The following is a 24,935-nucleotide window of genomic DNA, read 5'->3' on the forward strand; positions in this document are numbered from 1 at the left end:
GATTTTTGTCGAGCCTTCGACTTTATTCGAAAAAGCGAGACATAGCGATCCTACATTCTGTCGGCGTTGTCGTCGGCGGCGGCGTCCACAAATATTCACTCTGTGGTTAAAGTTTTTGTAATTTTAAGAACTTTCTTAAACTATCCTGGATTTCTACCAAACTTGGACAGAAGCTTGTTTATGATCATAAGATAGTATCCAGAAGTAAATTTTGTAAAAAAAAAAAATCCATTTTTTCCTTATTTTACTTTTAAATGGACTTAGATTTTCTGCCAGGAAACAACACATTCACTCTGTGCTTAAAGTTTCTAAAATTTTAATAACTTTCTTATACTATTTTGGATTTGTACCAGTCTTGGACAGAAGCTTGTTTATGATCAAAAGCTAGTATCTAGAAGGAAATTTTGTAAAAAAATAAATCCATTTTTTCCGTATTTTACTTTTAAATGGACTTAGATTTTCTGCCAGGAAACAACACATTCACTATGTGGTTAAAGTTTTAAAAATTTTAATAACTTTCTTATACTATTTTGGATTTGTACCAAACTTGGACAGAAGCTTGTTTATGATCAAATGCTAGTATTTTGTTTTCTTCCAGTTAACATTACATTTAGTCTGCAGTTAAAGTTTTTAAACATTTATTAGATTCATAAACTATCATGGATTTTTACAAAACTTGGACAGAAGCTTCTTACAATCAAAAGATAGTATCAAGAGGAATATATTTATTGATTTACTTCCTCATTTTTGTTGAGCCTGCGATTAACAGAAAAAGTAGGCGAGACACTGGGTTCCGCGGAACCCTTACGATTTTTTTTTCAAAAAACTAAAATCCACGAATTTAAGAACCCATGAACATGTAACTTTTGCTCATACCATAAAAATTGATACCCAGGAATAAAAGTACTTTCACAGTATATAGTAATTATTGATGCAATCTAAATAATGCGAAAAATGTCATTTCATGGAAAGATTAATTTGTTTCAAAGTTATATGTTAGTACCCTTGAATTATGTGTACGTTTTATAAAGGTTGAATACACAGATTTCGATGAAAGTAATTTGTTATAAGGAAATAACTGGACAAATACAGTCGAACCTCGTTGTGTCGAACTCGGTTGTGTCGTAAACTCGGATGAGTCGAAGTAATTTCTCGGTCCCTGTTAAATTCCCGTTTGATCAATGCATAATTACCTCTGATGAGTCTAACTCGGTTGATTCGAATACTCGGTTATGTCGAGTAAATTTTATAGTCCCGTCGATATAAGATTAATGTAAATTGACCCCGATGTCTCGAAGTTCGAAAGTGAGAATTTTTGAAAGATGCAGACCTAATGATAAAAACTCAAATCGGATGTATTTCTTATGTAACCTAATCATTTTCAAAAGAGATTAAAGCTGAGTAAACATACTTGTTTGTATAACAGTTAAATTGACATGTTTATGGTTGCCGGTAATTAACACCTTTCTTGATTGTTCAAGCAGAGGAACTTTAGTGTGTTGAACATATTTCACATGAGATAAAAACGAAACAAATTTGAATGACACTAGCCGAGATTAAATCAATCGTTAGAATTAAAACTCATTAATTACAATAAATAAAGGATTAAGACAATTATGATAAATTCATGATAATTTAATGTACAGCAGACACCCTCATCAAAGACCGTTCAGAACTTATTTCGTTCCACGAATGATTTCATAATTTATAGTGACTGACCTTTATAAATATTTGTGTAGACTATTGATTTTATTTGTGCATGATTTGTTTCTGTTCTTGTGTGCTTGATTATTATGAAGGACCAACAATGGCGATTGCATACACAATTATGAAGTGTGTCATATCGAAAAAAGGCACACTGTTCAAAGTATCTAGTTTATTACGCAAATCTCATACCGTATTGCTTGCATTACAAATTTTTGACGACACACTCGACCTCGGATGAGTCGAATACTTTGGTTCCGGTCCCTTCGACTTCGACACAACGAGGTTTGACTGTATTGAATTTAGGAAAAATCATTGAGAAAAATAGTTATATTCTTAATATTGAATTTCAGATTTTTGCAGCCAGTACACAAATGTGACATGAACTTGACAGATTTATTAGGAGAGTTACAAAGAGATCCATGGCCTGTAGCACAAGGCAAACGTCCACTTAGAGCTACTGGTGTAGCTCTTTCAATAGCTGTTGGACTGTTAGAGGTACATAAGTGATTGTTCATGCTTTTTCAATGTAATATGTTAAGCATTTCAAAAAATTTTATTTCAGTTTTAGTAGTAAAAATATAAGCACATCATTTATTATCTGACCTGAAATTTTAGAAGAAGCTTTGTATTAGTAAATAAGTACATATTTTATTTTTTATCTGTCTTTATCACATGTCCAGTTTGTACTTTTAAATGTTATTAAGAAATTGTCCACATGGTTTTTGGATGTTTTTTTTTTTTTAAGTCATCTATATTCAGTATGTTTCTCTCGATTACGGTTACATTGTCTGTTTTTTAAGCACTAGCTCGATATTCAGATAAATCTTAAATTTCTAAAAAAATTTCATACCGATATACATTTTTTCAGTGTACCTTCCCTAACACAGGAGCTAGAATAATGTTATTTTGTGGTGGACCATGTACACAAGGTCCTGGTATGGTGGTTGATGATGAACTTAAACATCCTATCAGATCACATCATGATATAGAGAAAGACAATGTCAAATATATGAAAAAAGCAATGAAGGTATGTTTGTTTAATATATGTCACAATGTTTTAAACAGCACTCTTACATTTTAAGTGTATGCAAGATATTACATCTTGTGTTTGATACAAAAAAAACAATTACAATATCATATAAACATAGTTATATTATTTTATATATTTTCTAAGGGCGGGTCAAGATTTAATGTGGGTGGTTGCATTTTCTTTATAAGAATTTTTTAAGAATTTTAAGTAAAATGCAAATTTTATATTTTGGGTAGTTGGGTTCTAAAATAAGTGCCTCCCATCCCCCAATGTGTTTATATCATAATATATGGAACAGCCCCACAATCTTTGAATTAGATGTGGTATTTGCATGCCAATATTAAGTATTTTAGTTTGGTTTTTGGTTTTGTTCATTGTAGAAATGTCTAAAATGTCAATAATATGGCAAAAATATATTTGCATATCATTTAATAGATAGAAACATTTAGTATATTTGAAGTAAAGGAGATGTGGGGTATATGACAATAAAATACAATACTCCAGCAAACTTGACAACACAATTAACCAAAAGATCGCTCTGAAACTGATTACAGAAACTCTTTATGGTGTATTATGATTTCCTGTTAATTATAAATTTAACATATAATCTAAGTGATGTAATAATTGAAGATTTTTTTTTATTATTTTTTTTGGTATCAGCACTATGAGGCCTTGGCTAACAGATCAGCAAACAATGGACATATTGTAGATATATACTCCTGTGCTTTAGATCAGACAGGTTTACATGAGATGAAGTTTTGTCCTCGATATACTGGGTAGGTATATACTAATTGAAAACTAAGAATCATGAAGGAATTTTTTTGGCAAGAATGGCTAATAAACCAGGTAATGTTGCTCTGATATTGTATTGTGTTTTTTTTCTTAAATTTGTGATTAAAAGTAAAAGGACATTGTTAATGGTTGTGTATAAGCTTAAAGAGCTCAATTCAACGTATCATTTATGTTTTTCTTCAAATTTTAGGGGCCACATGGTAATGAGTGATTCTTTTAATTCATCCATGTTTAAACAGACTTTCCAAAGAGTATTTTCAAAAGATGGTCAACAAGAATTCAAAATGGGATTTGGTGCAACAGTGGAAGTCAAGGTAAGGCCAAAAATAAAATTTAAATTGTTTGATGTTGCCTACCTACCCACCTAAAGAGCAGACTACCCGAACATATTTATTCAACATTTATGACGCAAATTTTTTATAACCGATTTTTTCTTGCCCTTGCATCGTTTTCTTGTCTAAACCATGTAACTTAAAAAAACAAAATCCCTACCTACCTACCCAACCCTACAAGGCATGGGTAGGCAACATCAAACAAAGAACTTCTTAAGGGTGGCCTTATTGTTTAGAAATAAATTTATCACATATATTTTCTTACAAAATTTGTGGTGTGTATTTTCTCATATGCATGCATAAATAGAACAACACTTATCTGCACCAGTAGGATTACATAAGAGCTTATGCAGATTCCTATAGAACCTGAGTTTGAAGTGTGTATGATCCATCATGTGCATTGAAATATTCTTGCTATCAAGTATAGAGATCCAGAGATCTGTTGAATGTACTTGTTTTGTTTAAAATTTTAGATCATTCAGTGTTGAAATCTATAAATTACCATGCCGTTGATGCTTTAGAGCGTATGTTATTCTTTAATGCAAGGGAATTCAATATTTCAAGTCCAATAAGAATCACTGGTACTGATGGTGGCTTTTTGATATGTCTCTTTCAGAAAATAAGTAGGTGATTTTCCAATGCTTATATGAAGGACCAGCTTAATGTTAAAAGCAATGATCTTTTTATTTTCTTGTAAACTTATAGCAGTAGTCTTATCAATTACATAAAATACACTGCTTACCAGGATGGATTTATTTTTTGATTTTCAGACATCAAAGGAACTTAAAGTATCTGGAGCTATTGGTCCATGTGTATCTTTAGGTGTGAAAGGGGCCTCTGTGTCTGATACAGAAATGGGCCTAGGAGGTACATCTCAATGGAAGTTATGTGGACTATATCCTAACCTCACTCTAGCATTCTTTTTTGAAGTGGTTAACCAAGTAAGTGAATTAGTTTTATTTTATATGAATTAATAGGGCACTTCAACTTCTGTTTTATTATTTTAGAAATAATTTGAGAGATACTGTAAAGAAAATTGTTTTTAACTTTTATTTGGTTAATTTAGATAAAAGTTATTGATGTTGACTGTCATAAGAAGTTGTAGAGCTGCACTGTGTTTTCAAGACGTGTAAGAAAAAACATGTCTACAAATAATACTGGCATTGAAAAATTGATTTAAGTTTAATTGACTGGTCATTGTATGAAATTTAGAATTGTTAGTCTGCTATATATCAAATTGTTTTTAATTGATTAAATTAATATGAGACAATTTTGTGTTTTTATGCTTTTAAACATAAAAATCTATTTGAAAATGGAAATAACATTATATTCTAAATGATATGTGTTTCAGCACAATGCCCCTATACCACAAGGAGGTAGAGGTTACATACAGTTTATTACACAGTATCAACATTCTAGTGGTCAGAGAAGAATACGGGTATCAACAGTAGCTAGAAAGTAAGTTATAAGTTGTATACCATCATCTATCTGCTATTCAGGGATGTATACATGTAAGAATTTGATATTCACTTTTATATACAGTGCATGATCATACTTCTTAACAAACTGGAATAAGCAGACTAACCAACTTTGGTTAAATGTGCTGTATTTCATATCTGAGAAACAGACCATATATGCCCTCAATTTTAGAATTCATTCATACATTTTTGTATTATTCAAAATTATCAGTCAATATGTGTTCTACAAGGATCACCAGTCCCTTACCTTTCATTTGATACCTTAATTACTAAAATATATTCTACATAGTTTTGATATTTACACCTATGCATGGGAAATGTTTTGTTTTAAATATGTACTACTTTCCAGTATGTTCTTTTTTGACCCGGCCCAATTTGGTGGTTTGGCATCTTACAAAGTCTATCCGAATTATTTTTGAAAAGAATTCCACTCAAGCTGGTGCTAGGGGCCGTCTTTAACTTGCAGTGAGGTGAGAGTTTTTTTGCTCCTTGTGGAAGGCCTCACTGTGAATTTGAGATGAAAAACAGCAATAAAAGCGCTTTTCCTTTGCTTTTTGTATGTTTTTTGCCGTGCATGTACTGATTTTGTGTCATGGATGGATACCCTATATCCTTTGTTTTTCTATTGTAGACTAGTAGAAGGTCTCAAATGGATGAAATTGAGTAACATCTAACCACCCAACTTTATGTGAAAATATAAGTGGTATATAGGCTATTTCTATATAAAGTTCTTGTACTTAACTCTGACTTGTATCAATCCATATTTAGTGGTTTCAGGTGAAAGCGCTTATATGAATTCACTTACATCTAATTAATTATCAATCCTTGTTTTATTGTAGTTGGGCAGATGCCAGTGCCAATATACAACATATATCTGCAGGCTTTGACCAAGAGGCTTCAGCAGTTTTAATGGCAAGGTTAGCAGTGTTCAGAGCTGAAACTGATGATGGTCCTGATGTTCTCAGATGGTTAGATAGAATGTTAATTAGGCTGGTAAGTTCTCAAAACCTTGACTTGCTTTAGAGCTTTGTTGTTCAATTTAGATATAAAATCAATGAAACAAGTGAAAAGTTCTGAACATACTATTTGAAACTTAAAAGAAATGTAGGCTAATAAAGAGCTTTTTTACATAGAAATTTTTTTTTTAAGGTTGTCAAGCTGTATTAGAAATGTAGAAATTCTAAATTCAAATTACCATTCAGTGTTTCTTTTTAAAACAGATATTTTATGTATTTTTCATTTTATTTTCAGTGCCAGAAATTTGGAGAATACCACAAAGATGATCCAAACTCATTCAGATTTTCAGAAAATTTTTCATTATATCCACAATTTATGTTTCATTTACGAAGATCACAGTTTTTACAAGTATTTAATAATAGTCCTGATGAAACATCATATTACAGGTAAATATTATAAAATTTGTATTACCTTTTATTTAATTATATAGATATAGGAAGATGTGGTATGAGTGCCAATGAGACAACTCTCCATCCAAATTACAATTTATAAAAGTAAACCATTATAGGTCAAACATGTTAATTTATTTTGAAAATATCAGCAGTATGTTCCCGTGAAAATCCCAAATATGATTATTTGTGTGTCTGTGGAATAAATTTGAATGTTAAAATTGATACTTCATTAGAAAATAGTTTTTAAAAAGAATATCATATTTATATAATAACAATATCTTGTATAAAAGTTTTCTGTTTGATTGAGTACAATCAGCATGTTTTTTAACACCATTTAAAAGAATGTACCGAAAGGCATTCAGAAAAACTTGTCACTCAGTTTGATTTGAAAATAAGAATAGTATTCTGATTAAAGAAGTTCTAACTTGAACCCTAAAATGTACAATAAAAAAGTAAGAGTTGTGATGTTGCAAGTTATTATTTGACATGTTCCTCGCAATAATTGTTATTTAAAATGACAAATCAATTTCAAATTCATACTTGGGAATACTTACAAGCTTGTTTTTATCTCCAGGTAAACTGGAGCATGTTAAAATTACAGTAACTAAACATATGTAATAGATTGATCCAGCATTTAGGAACATTTTCCAACTTTAAGAAAAATGCATTTTTTACTTTTGAACAGCAAGAAGTATAACCACTATGAACTTGTAATGAAATAAGACTAAACATTAAAAGACAAATTACATATAAAAATATATTTGTGTTTTAGACATATGCTGAATGTAGAAGATTTAACACAGTCATTGATAATGATACAACCAATATTATACGCTTACTCATTTAGTGGTACACCAGAGGTAAGTTTAATAGTTAATCATGATTGAACCCCATAATCAAGTTTTCTACAAATTGACTCTTGATAATGCAGAAAATAACCAAATTTTAGGTTTTTGTTCTATAACTTTGGTATGCTTCAATAAAATCTTCAATAATTCAACACAATGCTAGAAACCTCTATTAAAGCGCATATTCAATAATAACTTTACACATTTCATGTTTATGATTCCTAAATAATGCCATTGATAATAAAGTTCAAATGTTTTTTTTTTTCATTTTGAAACCATCTGTATGCTTTTGAGTAATGTATCCATGTCCAAGGATTCATTCTTCTCTTTTTGTCTTCATTTTAATTGTTAAAAATACAAAATTTTAATAAAGAAGTTGCCTTTAGGAATTTTTTCTAGTATTGCAAGATCTCATTCTTCATAACTGTTTGAAAATACCAAAAATTGGTATATAGAGTTATATTCTTATATTTTATATTTTAGCATTGTTGTTACTGAATTATGATATTATATGCAATATTATTATGATTTCAGCCTGTATTATTAGACACCAGTAGTATACAACCAGATAGAATATTATTAATGGACACATTTTTCCAGATAGTTATCTATCATGGTGCTGTAAGTATTCTATGACAAGTAACATTTACTGGATTTTTTAAAAATATTTTAATATTACCACCTTTTCTTAGCTCATTTCATATATCCAGAACAAATCATTTTCAGTGAAGAAAAGGTTTCCTCTTATAAATGTCTTTCTTCTTTTAAACTATCCCTACAGATTATGTTTCAATTCTCCAATGATAATAATTTCTCAGTAGTTATACCCCACGCAACGAGTTGCGGAGGGTATAATGTTTTTGACCCGTCCGTCAGTCCTGTTTCTTGTCATCGCAACAGAATTTCACGAAACCTTTTTAGATAATAAGGACATACTATGTAGTTGTGCATATCGACAGGAAATTACGATTCAATTTTTTTTCCAGGAGTTACACCCCTTTGAACTTATTTGCCCAATATACTACTGCAACCTTTTGTCATCGCAACTCCTCTCAAACCACACAACAGAATTTCATGAAACCTTTTCAGATAATAAGGACATACTACGTAGATGTGCATATCAAAAGGCAATTACGATTCATTTTTATACGACCGCAAAAAAAATTTTGTGGTCGTATTTTGGTATGACGTTGGCGTCGTCGTCGTCGTCCGGCGTCGTCCGAAGACACATTGGTTTTCGCACTCTAACTTGAGTTTAAGTGAATGGATCTTTATGAAATTTTACCACAAGGTTCAATACCACAAAAGGAAGGTTGGGATTGATTTTGGGGGTTATGGTAATAACAGTAAAGGAATTAGGGGCCAAAAAGGGGCCAAAAATAAGCATTTTTGTAACTTCCAGACATAACTTGTGTGTTAGTGTATGGATCTCTCTGACATTGTACCACAAGGTTCCATATCACTAAAGGAATGCTGGGATTGATTTTGGGGGTAATTGCCTCCAAATTTTAGGAATTAGGGGCCAAAAAAGGGGCAAAAAACAAGCATTTTTCTAGTTTCATGACAATAACTTGTGTGTAAGTGTATGGATCTTTCTGAAATTGTACTACAAGGTTCCATATCACAAAGGGAAAGCTGGGTTTGAGTTTGGGGGTAATTGCCCTAAACGTTTAGGAATTTGGGGCCAAAAAGGGGCCAAAAAACACATTTTTTTCTAGTTTCCAGACAATAACTTGTGTTCAAGTGTATGGATCTCTCTGAAATTATACTGCAAGGTACCATACCACAAAGGGAAGGCTGGGATTGAGTTTGGGGGTGATGAATCATAATGGGGGTTCAAAAAATTTGGGGGGGGATTTATTTTTTTTTCCTTTTTTTTCTTTTTTTCCTTTTTTGTTTCTTTTAAAATTTTCCATTTTAAGTTGGTTATTTCTGATTTATATTTAAAATCAAATAATAATGATATGGTAGGAGATACACACCAAACAGGATGTGTAAATTATTATATAATAAGTATTGTGCAATAGCAAGAAATTTTCAATTGCACAGTATTGCACAATAACAAGAAATCTTCAATTGCACAGTATTGCGCAATAGCAAGAAATCTTCAATTGCACAGTATTGCGCAATAGCAAGAAATATCCAATAGCACAATATTGCGCAATAGCAAGAAATTGTCAATTGTACAGTATTGCGCAATAGCAAGAAATATTTAATAGCACAGGATTGTGCAAAAGAAGATACTTCCTATAAATTGCTTATTTCTTGACCAATTTCAATGGGGTTTTATTCTTGATTTCATGGGGTTCTTTAATATGCTGAATCTAACCGTGTATTTAGTTTTTGGATTTTGGGCCCCGTTTTTAAATTGGTCCACATTGAGGTCCAAAGGGTCCAAAATTAAACTTTGTTTGATTTCATCAAAAATTGAATTATTGGGGTTCTTTGATATGCCGAATCTAACTGTGTATTTAGATTCTTAAATTTTGGTTCCGTTTTCAAATTGGTCTACATTAAGGTCCAAAGGGTCCAATTTTAAACTTAGTTTGATTTTAACAAAAATTGAATTCTTAGGGTACTTTGATATGCTGAATCTAAACATGTATTTAGATTTTTGATTATGGGCCCAGTTTTCAAGTTGGTCCAAATCGGGGTCCAAAATTAAACTTTGTTTGATTTCAACAAAAATTGAATATATGGGGTTCTTTGATATGCTGAATCTAACCATGTATTTAGATTTTTGATTTTTGGGCCCCGTTATCAACTTTGTCCACATTGAGGTCAAAAGGGTCCAAAATTAAACTTTGTTTGATTTCATCAAAAATTGAATTATTGGGGTTCTTTGATATGCCGAATCTAACCGTGTATTTAGATTCTTAATTTTTGGTTCCGTTTTCAAATTGGTCTACATTAAGGTCCAAAGGGTCCAAAATTAAACTTAGTTTGATTTTAACAAAAATTGATTATTAGGGTTCTTTGATATGCTGAATCTAAACATGTATTTAGATTTTTGATTATGGGCCCAGTTTTCAAGTTGGTCCAAATCGGGGTCCAAAATTAAACTTTGTTTGATTTCAACAAAAATTGAATACATGGGGTTCTTTGATATGCTGAATCTAACCATGTATTTAGATTTTTGATTTTTGGGCCCCGTTATCAACTTTGTCCACATTGAGGTCAAAAGGGTCCAAAATTAAACTTTGTTTGATTTCATCAAAAATTGAATTCTTGGGGTTCTTTGATATGCTGAATCTAACCATGTATTTAGATTTTGGATATTGGACCATAATAGGTGAATGTCCAATTTAAAATTTTTAAGTTCTTAGACCACATTCAATCTGTGTTAGAAACCTATGCTGTGTCAAATATTTAATCACAATCCAAATCCAAAGCTGTATCAAGCTTGAATGTTGTGTCCATACTTCCCCCAACTGTTCAGGGTTCGACCTCTGCGGTCGTATCAAGCTGCGCCCTGCGGAGCATTTTATTTTTTCCAGGAGTTACGCCCCTTTGAACTTATTTACTTTAATGAACTACTGCAACAGTTTGTCATCGCAACTCCTCTCAAACCACACAACAGAATTTCATGAAACCTTTTCAGATAATAAGGACATACTACGTAGATGTGCATATCGACAGGAAATTACAATTCAATTTTTTTTCCAGGAGTTATGCCCCTTTGAACTTATTTGCCCAATATACTACTGCAACCTTTTGTCATCGCAACTCCTCTCAAACCACACAACAGAATTTCATAAAACTGTGTAGATAATAAGGACATACTATGTAGATGTGCATATTGACAGGAAATTATGATTAAATTTTTTTTTCTGATACAATTTTTTTTCTTACACTTATTTTATTTCTCAAATGACAATGTGGGGACGTGGGGTATGTGAGCGCGCTCACTAAGGTTCTTTTATTGTTTCATGTTAAATGTGTAGTAGTAAGTTTGATTGTATGGCAATATCCAAAGTCTATTTTTACTATGACTTACTATTTGATATAAGTTGGTTAGTGGATATTTATAATTATTATTTACAGACTATACATGAATGGAGAAAGCAAGGCTACCAAGAACAACCAGAGTATGAAAATTTTAAACAGTTACTACATGCTCCGGTAGATGATGCACAAGAAATATTACAGACTAGATTTCCAATGCCTAGATATATAGATACTGAACATGAAGGATCTCAGGTAAATTCCTTATCCTTAGATATACAATCCTGGAGTCGGTTTCACAAAAAATCTTACGACTAAGATTGGTCGTAAGTCATGAACAATTCAGTATACTTACGATCAATCTTAGTTGTAAGTTTTTTTGTGAAACTGACTCCTGACTGTTAGTTCTGTTCATTTAAAGTTATTTCAACAAAATGAACTGACTAAAAGGACAAACGAAATTAATGATTGTATAGATACTGAACATGAAGAATCTGTGGTAAATATATTATAATATGATTATGATTATAGAAATACGATAATGATGAACACAACAATTGTTCATAATGACATATAATTTTGAATACATGTAAAACATGTCAGCACTGAAACTGAGGAATAACACTTGTTAATATTGATTTGGAAAACTGGTCAGTAAATATTACACATTAAAGTACTAGAAATATCTAATTAATTTTATTATACGACCGCAAAAATAAAAAAATTTTTGGTCGTATATTGGTATGACGTTGGCGTCGTCGTCTGGTGTCGTCCGGCGTCGTCCGAAGACACATTGGTTTTCGCACTCTAACTTTAGTTTAAGTGAATGGATCTCTATGAAATTTTACCACAAGGTTCAATACCACAAAAGGAAGGTTGGGATTGATTTTGGGGGTTATGGTACCAACAGTAAAGGAATTAGGGGCCAAAAAAGGGCCAAAAATAAGCATTTTTGTAACTTCCAGACATAACTTGTGTGTTAGTGTATGGATATCTCTGACATTGTACCACAAGGTTCCATATCACAAAAGGAATGCTGGGATTGATTTTGGGGGTAATTGTCTCAAAATTTTAGGAATTAGGGGCCAAAAACAAGCATTTTCCTAGTTTCATGACAATAACTTGTGTGTAAGTGTTTGGATATTTCTGAAATTGTACTACAAGGCTCCATATCACAAAGGGAAAGCTGGAATTGAGTTTGGGGGTAATTGCCCGAAACGTTTAGGAATTGGGGGCCAAAAAGGGGCCAAAAATAAGCATTTTTCTAGTTTCCAGACAATAACTTGTGTTCAAGTGTATGGATCTCTCTGAAATTGTACTGCAAGGTACCATACCACAAAGGGAAGGCTGGGATTGAGTTTGGGGGTGATGAATCATAAGGGGGTTCAAAAAATTTGTGGGGGGATTTTTTTTTTTTTATATTTTTTTCTGTTTTTCCTTTTTTTTTTCTTTTAAAATTTTCCATTTTAAGTTGGTTATTACTGATTTATATTTAAAAGCAAATAATAATGATATGGTAGGAGATACACACCAAACAGGATGTGTAAGTTATTATATAATAAGTATTGTGCAATAGCAAGAAATTTTCAATTGCACAGTATTGCGCAATAGCAAGAAATATCCAATAGCACAATATTGCACAATAGCAAGAAATTGTCAATTGTACAGTATTGCGCAATAGCAAGAAATATATTCAATTGCACAGTATTGTGCAAAAGAAGATACTTCGTATAAATTGCTTATAACTTGATCAATTTCAATGGGGTTTTATTCTTGAATTCTTGGGGTTCTTTAATATGCTGAATCTAACCGTGTATTAAGTTTTTGGATTTTGAGCCCCATTTTAAATTGGTCCACATTGAGGTCCAAAGGGTCCAAAATTTAACTTTGTTTGATTTCGTCAAAAATTGAATTATTGGGGTTCTTTGATATGCCGAATCTAACCGTGTATTTAGATTCTTAATTTTTGGTTCCGTTTTCAAATTGGTCTTCATTAAGGTCCAAAGGGTCCAAAATTAAACTTAGTTTGATTTTAACAAAAATTGAATTTTTAGGGTTCTTTGATATTCTGAATCTAAACATGTATTTAGATTTTTGATTATGGGCCCAGTTTTCAAGTTGGTCCAAATCGGGGTCCAAAATTAAACTTTGTTTGATTTCAACAAAAATTGAATATATGGGGTTCTTTGATATGCTGAATCTAACCATGTATTTAGATTTTTGATTTTTGGGCCCCGTTATCAACTTTGTCCACATTGAGGTCAAAAGGGTCCTAAATTAAACTTTGTTTGATTTCATCAAAAATTGAATTCTTAGGGTTCTTTGATATGCTGAATCTAACCATGTATTTAGATTTTGGATATTGGACCATAATAGGTGAATGTCCAATTTAAAATTTTTAAGTTCTTAGACCACATTCATTCTGTGTCAGAAACCTATGCTGTGTCAAATATTTAATCACAATCCAAATTCAGAGCTGTATCAAGCTTGAATGTTGTGTCCATACTTGCCCCAACTGTTCAGGGTTCGACCTCTGCGGTCGTATCAAGCTGCGCCCTGCGGAGCATTTTATTTTAGATCAAATGCTATAACTTTATTTTTCTATATTCCAGGCTAGGTTTTTATTATCAAGAGTAAATCCATCACAGACACACAATACTGCTTTTGGTTGGGGACAGGTAAGTTACACTTATAATTTTGTTTGGTTTGATTTTCCATATTTAACCTACTACAATGAATTCATACTCACCAAATATATTTTACACACAAATTATAATTTTATGCACAAATATAGCCAGCAGTCTAATTTGCTTGCCTTATCATATTTTAAGTAATAAAGATTTCTTGTTAAGCTTTTTAATACGTAATGCATTATGATAAATAATTGAATGATACTTAGATAAGATCTTACCAATATGAAGCACTTTGCTCCAACATAATGTTATAGAGCTGTTTAATAGCTATAGGATTCAGTGCATGGATTTCCACACTTTAGTAATTGCATTGCAATCTTTAAACCCTTTTTACTAATCATTATTTTAAATTTTAGTCCACAGCAGGAGGGGTGTGTATATTTGTAATAAAAGTTTTACAAGGGGAAATAATTCAATGTTGTCAAACAAATGCATGTTAGAAAAACCCATTAACCTTATTTATGATACAAAACCAACTCACTTTTTTCTCTAGTATACTGAAGTTTAACATTTAACATGTGTAACTTGTTAATGAATGATATATTATTTTAACATGAAAATCACCAGTTAACCAATAGTTAATTAATTTTTATTCGTCCATTTATGAATGTTATGATTACAGAGAGAGAGAAAGACAAAAAATTTCAACTTAGAAATGAAAAATCCAAAGTTATATACCTCTTCTGATATATGTAGAAACAACTTTGCATACAAAAAAGCATACATCCTTGAAAATTTAAACTGTGCCCAGCACTCTTCCTAGAAAAGTCCATACAAATTGATAAAAGTCTTTTTAAAGGATAGAATTGAGTCTCTATGCAAATATCATTGAATCATGAAGAAAAAAGAGTCCAAGCTTGATTCAGCCACTACTACTATGGGATGTTTTCCCACCTTGACTACCTTTAAGGGTCTCACACTGTCAGCTGATTAAGGCATTGCCTAGTACATTGAAACAAGTGTGTTTCTTCTGAACTTTGTTTCAGAAGGCAATGCTATTAAAAAATTCACACAATTTTTTTATAACTTTTTAGTATTATCCCCTTCACTATGCTTAACCCTGTATTAACATGCACCCTTATTTATGACAGATAATATCATTTGGAGGTGGTAGTTCTGAGGTAGTAATCATTATTTACTATTATTGGGTGATAGTTACCAACAATATATATAATAAAAATGAGCTGTACTGATATGCATGAATTTTACCATCATTTAAATGAAAAGGCTCTGATATTACAGGATTTTCAACAACAACAAAAAACAAACTTGAAATGAAATATTGTACATGAAGTGAATACTTTAAGTTCTGAAATTTTTGCTATGTTTTTGTTATCGCAAAAATTGCAAAAGGATGGGTTTGACAAAAATATGAAATTTCACTTTAATTTCCCTTAGCATTATTTTTATGCAGCCTTTCCTGAAATATGCATTTTTGTCCAATGTAATACAATTCCAATGAATAATGTAACCCAAAATTTTCTGAATTTTACAAGAACTTACAATGACATTTTGCACCAAAAGGAAAAACAAAAAACTATAAGCTGACCACTTAAACTGGCAAAATAAAACTGCTCTTAATTCATTGGTTCAACTTGGTTAAGATTGATTGATTGGCCAGCAAAAACTATGGAACTGATTAGTTTGTCATCTACTATGCATGAACTGAATATGTGTACCTTTAAAACCTAATCAATTAACAACAACAAAATCCAAACTCTCCAATAAAATAGTATAGGAACAACTGAAACTTGTTTCTTTACATGCATAGTAAGCATCTGAATGTTATTTTTAAAAATGTGACTAATTGCATGTTAATATATGGAATGTAAATGAATGTAGTGTAAATGTGCTTGGTCATGGGCTGTCTATGTATACTGAATATATGGTTGTGTTCATTCGACTCAAAAATACATGTACTTGAATAAGTTCTCATATTATTTCTTAACACTACAATAACATGTAATTAAATTATACATTCTGGTAATTTAAAGAGCAGAACTTAAAAGAGCCTATACAATGATCAAATATCTAAGAAGGCTGTCCTTTAACATACCAACAATTAAAAATTATTCATAATTGTTTCAGCATCAGTTTCGGTTGAATTAAGCATTTAACAATATTTTTTATAATTTAGCATATACAGTTTGTATCATGCTTTTGCATGAAGTGCTTGAAATATTGTTTTTTTTTTTCAGTTTACGCTTAATATGTAAATTAGTCCTAAGATTATACTATGAATTGTAATTGAAAGATTTTAACTAACATATGATAAAATGGTATTCATGAAAAGTCTGCATGCAAAGTTTTTAGCTTTTTTATTGAAGGATAGATTAATTGTGTCAGTTTAAGTCACAAATGCTATACTGCAGATAAAATGCTTTTCCCCATCAAGAATTGAAGCAAAAATAGATATAACAACTACGATAAACAGCACACAAAGGTACATGCGAATACAACATAGCTAAAATGAAATAGACAAGTAGAAGAATAATGTTATTGGCACTTGAACTACTTAGACCAGCCACATAGGCCCTCTTTCAGTTTTGCTGCTATTCCACCTCACCAAACTTAAAAAAAAAAAACCCACATTAATAGAGATTTTCCTTCAACAGTCTGGTATACCTAATAAGTGATAAAGGATATTCTAATTTCATATTTATTTGATTTTACATATCGTGTATTATATTTTTCAGGATGGTGCGGCAGCAGCTGTACTAACAGATGATGTCAGCTTACAAGTATTCATGGAACATCTGAAGAAATTAGCTGTATCAAGTTCTTCTTGATGATGATGCTAGTATAAACTTTGAACATTGAATATCATTAAGAGGTCATGACCAGAAATAACCAGGAAATAAGTGACCAATAAGCATGTTGTGATAAGAAATGTTTATATTTGTTGATGGAATTTTGTTTTAAAGGAAGATACAAAATTGTACTTATTAAAGATGCAACATGTCTTCATTCTCATTGTGTGACAGGTTGTTTATATGAACTACTCAGAAGAATACAAGGAATTGATGGTTGTATGTTGTTATCCCAGAGTAAATGTGTTGTAGATTATATGCAGGACAATTTTTTTCCTTTTTTCCTTTTCTATTTTGAAATGTAAGTACTGAATCAAAGTACACTTACTGTTCTAATTCTTGCAGTTAAATTTTCAAAATTAGCAAGCAAAGTAAATGCATTACAGTAGTATTGAATTTGATATGACGTGTTTACTCTTGTAAACAAAAATAGATAAACTTAATAATTACTTGTATAATGGATGAATGTGTACAATAATCGATGTTTAAAGGAAAAAGCAGTTTCAATAAAATTAATCGTAAAAAGATGTGAATCGTTTCAATACATTTACATGTTTGAATGAAGTATTAAGTGCTGTTTCATTTGTTTATAATGATCATTTGTCTATAGTGCCATTATTTATTTGTTTTTATGAAAACTAAGTCTAGTTGATGTTAATGAATCAGCAGCATTTTATCATTGATGAAAATAAAATATTGTAAATAACAGATTTTTTGCATTCTGTCTTATTTGATCATAGAATGTGAACTGTTACATATAAAATCATTTGAGTGGGAATTGTTCTATTTGAGAGAAATTACAAAAGATTGATACACTGTTCATTAAAACTTCTTTTAATTGAGAACTAAATATATTCCCTTTGAAAAACTTAAATTTTTCAGTCCAAATATATAACGTGGACTATGAATAAAGGTAATAATTTGGGCTTTTGATTCTATGCATGCCTTGAGAACTGTTAAACCAACTGGCATTCATTGTAAAGAGATAAAATTCCGGAGTTTTTCCAGATAAGATAATGGATGATCATGGCTTGTATATTAGAGAGATATATTTCAGCATCTAAGAAGGAAATTATTACTCCATTACATTTCACAATTAGAAACTGCTATGCATTTGGTTATAAAGTACAACTGCTCAGCATTCTGTTATAAAGTGCAATAAAAGAAAATTGCTAATTGTAACACTGGTGTCCAACTCATTTGTGGCTGACATCATAATTCAAGGGTTTGATGTCACTAGGGATTAATGTGTCTGTCGACTTTACCAATAAAAAATAAGATACAGAGTTTTAGTGCTCCTTTCATTTTTCTTGTAAATTTTATCAGATATAATGGACAAATAAGATATAAACTATTGTGAAAACCAACACAAAACAGGAGATAACAGAACAACCAAGACCATATCAGGTCAGCTACAAAGAATCAGTTCACTTTCTATTCAAATGTAAAATAGACAGTATATGTATATGAACTTTTCATTTTACAATGAGACGGATGGTAAATAAAAAAGTGGTGTGTTTAATTTCTGGTGATGCTAAACCATATATGTATAAGTTAGATTGTATTTCTTGTTCTATAAGCACCCAGCATTCTGCAGAATGAGTGAGGCATACACAACTTGTAATATAAAAATTAAATTCTGTGTGCAAGCAGTAGTCTGGTACAAAGAAATGTTAGTATTGCATCAGTGTTGGTATCCTCAATATGACAGAAAGATTACAAATATCGATTGTCCATCAAAATGTGCTGTTAGTGGATTAACCTGATGTAAGGATGTCTGTATTCAGTGACATTACTTGACTAAAACGCTGCAACCACAAACAGACAAATTAACCCCCCTTATAATCTGTTGTGTGTAATTTTTATTTATTACTGCATGTGAATCAAAGATGCTGATATATATCAATGACTGATCAATACAACAACACACAGCCAAAATACTACAGATGACAAGATGGTATAAACAAAGAGTGAGTGTCGATTGCATATGACATTCATTTAAAACCTCAGAAAGTACCAAATGTTACATACACACTTAATTTTCAATAGACACACAAAAGATTATGACATGATATTTCACATTTTTAGCGTCAGTTTGAACATAGATAGTAAACTATTGTCGTATAAATTTACTAGTTTTATAACTATTTATGATCCTGCACCATAATTTTGTCCTTTTCCTATTTTACAACTTTTTGCCAAAACTCAAAATGGCCGCATCAAGTACACATTTTAGTCTTTATGGCAAAGATTGAACTGTATTTTTTCATGAAATAGCAATGATGAGTGATATTTTTGAGACTATTCTAACCACTTTTTTTGTAACTTTTATCTTAAATATTTTCGTTTTCACCTCTAAAACAACATGGCTATGTGGGACTAAACTTAAGCTAAATTTTTTCTAGAAGTGAGTAGCTTTGTTTTTGGGAATAGTCAGCTTTAAACCATCAATTCCCTATAGGGTTGGCCAGAAGTTCTACTTTGCAAGCCCCCCACAGGTCAACCATTTTGTATTTTATAGTTCGAAATACCTAAAAATTTCATACTCATTTGATGAAGAGATAAACAAATGAACATATTGACTTTAAACACTGTGTTACACATTTCTCTTCTTTTTATACGTGAAATTATCGAATCTCGAGCTCTATTTTTGACTATTTACGTTTTTTTTACAATCCCGAAAAATCAGTATTGCGAAATATTTCAAAAATATCCAACCTAGTGACGTTATGGTGGTATTTCCACACTTCGTAAAAACAGGGATATCCTGTGCTAATCAGTAGTGTTAAAATCATTCGCAGAAATCGTGTACGATTATAAAATTGGTATTTGTTTATTAAACACAATTATAAATGAAGTTTCTTCATGAAACGGACAACTATCTTCGTGTGGTACTTCCAAATTATGTTGGACGTATCTTAACCTGGAATAGACGTATCTAAAAGAAATTGGAAGACACATTTTTCAATTTTAATGACAAGAAAATTTATTATGATCCGTTTTTGTTACGATTTGCTGAAACATTCCACAACCTTTCCGAGTAGAATTTTCAATTTATTATCATTCCGTCGACAAAAAAAGCAATGTCTGAATATTCTTCCCAAGTACTTAATGTTTGCTAGATAAATAGAATTGCATTAGCATAAATTACTCTTCAATCTTTTAAATCTCTCTGGCAAATTTCAAACAAAAGAAAAGTATGCAAAACATTTATTAGGCTTAGATCAGCATCTCAAAAAACTTAAAGGTCTACACAACATAAACTATACACACAACACAAAAAAAACAAATGAGTCACAATAGAGGTCGTGTAACTTACTAAAACAGAAGGTACAAAAACCTATCTTTCAAAAAACCCGCTATACACACGGGAGAGAAAATTCTGAATGAAAATATAATTAAAATAGGGCTGGGTTAGCGGGTATTTCAAAAATTATAAATTTAAGTCGATCGACGCGTCAACTTAATAAAAATTATGACCTGTTCAGAGAAAAGTGATTAGAAGAATGACTATACGAATATAGTGACTTGAAAGGAAAACTTTACTAAGTAGAAATTACAAGCAGGATCAATTGAAATGGACCAGCGAGGTAAAATGTAAAATTCACTGAGAAAAAATGTATCACTGACTCTAATCGTGCATGCGGATTAACTGAACCAGCACTAAGGAAAAGTAAATGCTAATAGTTATAGAAAACAAATAAAAGATAAATGAATTTTAAATATGCATTTTTAGAATAAACATTTTACGATTAAGTACCTGGACTGGAAATCAGAAATCTCAACAATGTAATTGACAAAACAATTCGTCGTTACTGGGAAGAGGCAATCAAACGACTGAAATGTGATTTCCTGTACCTACAATGTATTTAACAGTAAGTTTATTGATTTTTAAATCGAAGAATGTGTATCATATAATAAAAGTCTTTTGTTGGCTGTTTCTGAATCGGCCCTTTAATAGATTCATGATCATATGTATTGGCCCTCAACCCTTTGAGTCTCGGGGCCAATAAGCTAATATAACCTTGAATCTATAACGGGGTCAATACAGAAACAGGCAGTATTTAAAGTATTGAGAAAGTTGTAGGGAGGCCGAAGGGGTGTTGAAATATTCATGGCTTTTGAAAAGGGGTCTTGAATTTGTTGTCCTTCAAGGTGGGACTAGAAAAATATAAGAAAAAATCTAATTTTTCCTTCCAGAAAGTCGCAGAATGCAAGACATAGGGATTACAATCCAGCGGCAGCGACGGCATAAACTATTTGTATATAAAGCTTTATATTTCAGAAGGTAGAAGACCTGGATGCTATATACCTTGTATGCAAATGCCTTATATTCTTATATTACGAAGTTTCCTGTCAGTCGTGTCTATTGCCATTTTCATGGTTTAGCAACTGCTTGAATATTTTAAGTTCCCTATCGACGAAGTTCAGGTTTGCACTCCGTCCGTCTGGCTGTCTGTCCATCCTTCAAACAGGCAAATCAGTTTTCCACACTTTTTTCATTCGTGCTTGAAAATATTGATTTGATATTTGGTATATAGTTTTATCATTACCAGCTGAAACTACTATATTAGTCTCAGTTACCAGTTACAGATCAAATTTGATTTTTGTTCTGGTATGATGATTTTGTGCAGAGTTACGGTCCTTGGACTTTGAAAAATTACGCAAGTAATTAGTTTTCCGCACTTTTTTTCGTCATGCTTGATATTTGGTATATAGTTTACCATAACAAGTTATAGATCAAGCTCGATCTATTGGTTTTGTGCAGAGTTATGTTCCTTGGATTTAGAAAATTCAAGCAAGTAATCAGTTTTCCGCATTTTTTTCATTATACTTGAAGATATTGATTTGATATATAGTTAAACAATGACAAGTTACAGATCAAGTTTGAATTTTGTTCAGTTTGGATGATTTTTTTTTGGAGCGTTATAGTCCTCGGACTTATAAAATTCACGCAAATAATCAGTTTTCCACACTTTTTTGGTCATGCTTGAAGATTTTTATTTGATATTTATTATTAAGTTTAACCATGTTAACACCAGGACAAGTTATAGATCAAGTTAGTTGTTTCAGTGTAATAAATTTTTAACCGGTGGGGGACTATGTATTGCTATGCAATAATCTCAGAATGCTTGTTTAACAATTTAGTTGTTTTGTAGCTGTAAAATACTCCCTTATTATGAGTTATAGGGTAACTATATTTGGTATATTGGGTGCTAGCAAGGTCTACATATAACCGTCAGACATGGATCACCTGACCTCAACCTCGTTTCATGGATCAGTGATCAATTTTAAATTTTCGTGGTCAGGTCCGTATCTCAGATACTATAAGCAATAGGTCAACTATATTTGGTGTGTGGAATGACTGAAAGGTGTCCATGTTCGACTGGCAGGTTTCATCTGAACTTGACGTCATTTTTATGGTTCGTTTGTCAATGTTAAGTTTTTGTAGTTTGGTCTGTTTATCAGGTACTATAAGCAAAAAATAAGCGGTATTTGTTGTATGGGATGAATGAAAGGTGTATATGTCCGTCTGTCTGGTTTCATCTGATCTTGACCTTTTTGATTGGATACATTGGACAATGTTTTAAGTTTTTCCTGTTTGGGCTCTATCTATGATACTATAAGCCATAGGGCCACTATATTTGGTATATATCATGGAATGATTTTTCATGGTTTTGTCCATTTATCTGCAAGCCATTGGTCAACTATATTTGTTGTAAGGAGTGATTGCAAGGTGTACGTGACTATCTGGTAAGGTTCATCAGACCTTGACCTCATTTTCATGATTCATGGTTCATTAATTAAGTCAATGTTCAATTTTGGCAATAAGGTCTGTTTCTCTGGCCCTTTGACTTACAGTATTTGAGTATATGCAATAGGCCAACTTTATTTGGTATATGGTATGAAATTTAATTTAATCAAGTAAAGCAGGCGAAACATTTCAGCATGTGCACTCTTGTTGTCATTTTAGTTGCATTTTATTAGTTAGTATTTGTGAGTATAAAAAAAGTTCACAAAGACTTTTAATAATCTGACCTCGTCCACCATATTGAAATTCAAAATATTTCACAGTGGCTAGCTTAACTGTACTTGCAACTTTCTCTCTCTAAATATTGATACCCCAAACAATGGAAACAATAGCCGTCTTTTCCCACAGAGCTCCCAAGCTCTTTGATTTAAATTTTCCTTCCGATAAAATTACTTTGCTTCTGAAAATGCAGATACAACATAGAGGTAAACAATCAATTTTCATACCCCTTTAAATAGTAGTTTATAGTTATTCATATAAAATAAGGATTTGCATAGTAAGAACATACTTGGTAAAACGCAACATTTGATCTACTTTTGATCCAATTACAGTTCTGGAACAGAGAGAATTTCCTTAGATTGTTCATAGACTATTATCATCCTCAGTCACATCTTGTATATAAGTGACAATTTTAAACAGGCAAAAGTAATGCTATCTTATATACCCCTTTCATTTTTATCTGAAAATGTTCCACAAAAGGGGCTGGTATTACATTTTAGATTATTTTGGCTCGAATGATTGCAAATATCACAAAAGATAACATGGAATTTGAATAATAGATGCTTGATTCAGCAGCATTGTATGCTTTGCGTCACAGTAATCACACTATGGATTGCGTTTTTGTCGCCAGAAGTCGCTGAAAGCGAGACATATGTATTGCTTTTCCGGCAGTGGCGACGACGGCGGAGGAGGATGCGTCAACAATCATTAAGGTTTCTGCTTAAGTCAGTTTGATAGGAATTACTTGTTATAGATCAATGATATTTTGTATAAAGTTGCATTACTGTCGGTACATATCAGTTTGACGGCTATTTAGAGGCCTTGCCCCCTAGGTCAAGGTCCGGTGACTTTCAATTAATAAGCAATTTTCAATGTGAAGTTTTCTTCTTAAGTTAATTTGATAGAAGCTACTTGTGATAGATCAATGATGTTTTCTATAAAGTTGCATTACTATCAGTACATATCAGTTTCGTGACTATTTCAAGGCCCTGCCCACTAGGTCATGGTCCAGTGACTTTGAATTGTTTCAATGTTGCTGTCATTCCGTTTGTTTTTTTTCGAATTTTCTGCAAACAGGCGAGACATATCTCTGTGTCAACAAGTTTTTCAGAGTGAAAATGTCCTGAAATATAATCATACAGACTTCCTTTCTGGTAAGAGGTGAAACAGATGTTTGAACTAAATAAAAAAGATCATACAATGTTAGATTAGTATTGGCGAAAAAAATAACCTTATTGTGTTTTAGAACAGCTAAATTTAGCCTTACAATGATTTATTCCAAAATACAGAATAAAGCCCTTTTTATACACATACAAATGCAAAGCCAAAGGAAATGCACATATGAAATCTTTATATCCTAACAGACACTTTACAAACTTTTTTCATATCTTGGTATTTCCGAGGGCAGTTCGGGTTTCTTCAGTAGCGTCCCAGTTAGTGTTTCTTCAGGAGTGTCCAAGTTTTATCGAGTGAATAAACATTATTCTTAATCTTATGTGTTAACATGTCTAAAAGTGCATTTACGTTTGAAAACTAATGCAAAGGTTCAAATAAAGTATTTTTAAAACACAAAAAATTTGCATTACACGAGTTTGATAATGCTGTATTTACGCTTTTCACAAAAAATATACACCAATCATACAGCTGGTAAATTTGCTTGCTGTGGACAAGCTTTTAGATTATTTCAAAGGGATCATATTTAAGCTTATATTTATTTATTGCATTGTGTATTATTTCCAATGTACGCAGTTGATCAGTACCATTTGAACAGAACAGCATAATTAATAATTACTTTCAGTCAATTCACAGTAAATTATCGTATCAGCTAGTAAAAAAAATAGATTTGGACGATGAAGCAAT

General features: G+C 31.7%; 1 protein-coding gene across 4 annotated transcripts in view; it reads left to right on the forward strand.

Annotated features, from left to right (window-relative positions):
- Positions 1–17,754, forward strand: part of LOC127698456 (protein transport protein Sec23A-like) — a 26,090-nt gene extending 8,336 nt beyond the window's left edge. The window contains exons 8-22 of one of the 4 annotated variants that reach the window (XM_052201909.1): positions 2,058–2,202; positions 2,576–2,734; positions 3,398–3,513; positions 3,720–3,843; positions 4,632–4,802; positions 5,213–5,319; positions 6,179–6,332; positions 6,591–6,742; positions 7,521–7,608; positions 8,131–8,217; positions 11,641–11,796; positions 14,154–14,219; positions 14,591–14,605; positions 15,326–15,355; positions 16,931–17,754. In XM_052201909.1, the coding sequence (XP_052057869.1) occupies positions 2,058–2,202; positions 2,576–2,734; positions 3,398–3,513; positions 3,720–3,843; positions 4,632–4,802; positions 5,213–5,319; positions 6,179–6,332; positions 6,591–6,742; positions 7,521–7,608; positions 8,131–8,217; positions 11,641–11,796; positions 14,154–14,219; positions 14,591–14,605; positions 15,326–15,355; positions 16,931–17,023 (1,663 nt within the window). In that variant the 3' untranslated portion in view covers positions 17,024–17,754. The remainder of the gene's footprint in view (positions 1–2,057; positions 2,203–2,575; positions 2,735–3,397; positions 3,514–3,719; positions 3,844–4,631; positions 4,803–5,212; positions 5,320–6,178; positions 6,333–6,590; positions 6,743–7,520; positions 7,609–8,130; positions 8,218–11,640; positions 11,797–14,153; positions 14,220–14,590; positions 14,606–15,325; positions 15,356–16,930) is intronic. The other 3 variants (XM_052201911.1, XM_052201910.1, XM_052201912.1) reach the window with 3 other exon arrangements.
- The last annotated feature ends 7,181 nt before the right edge of the window (positions 17,755–24,935 follow it).

Source organism: Mytilus californianus, unplaced genomic scaffold, assembly GCF_021869535.1.
Source record: "Mytilus californianus isolate M0D057914Y unplaced genomic scaffold, xbMytCali1.0.p SCAF_4, whole genome shotgun sequence".
In the NCBI taxonomy this organism is placed as follows: domain Eukaryota; kingdom Metazoa; phylum Mollusca; class Bivalvia; order Mytilida; family Mytilidae; genus Mytilus; species Mytilus californianus.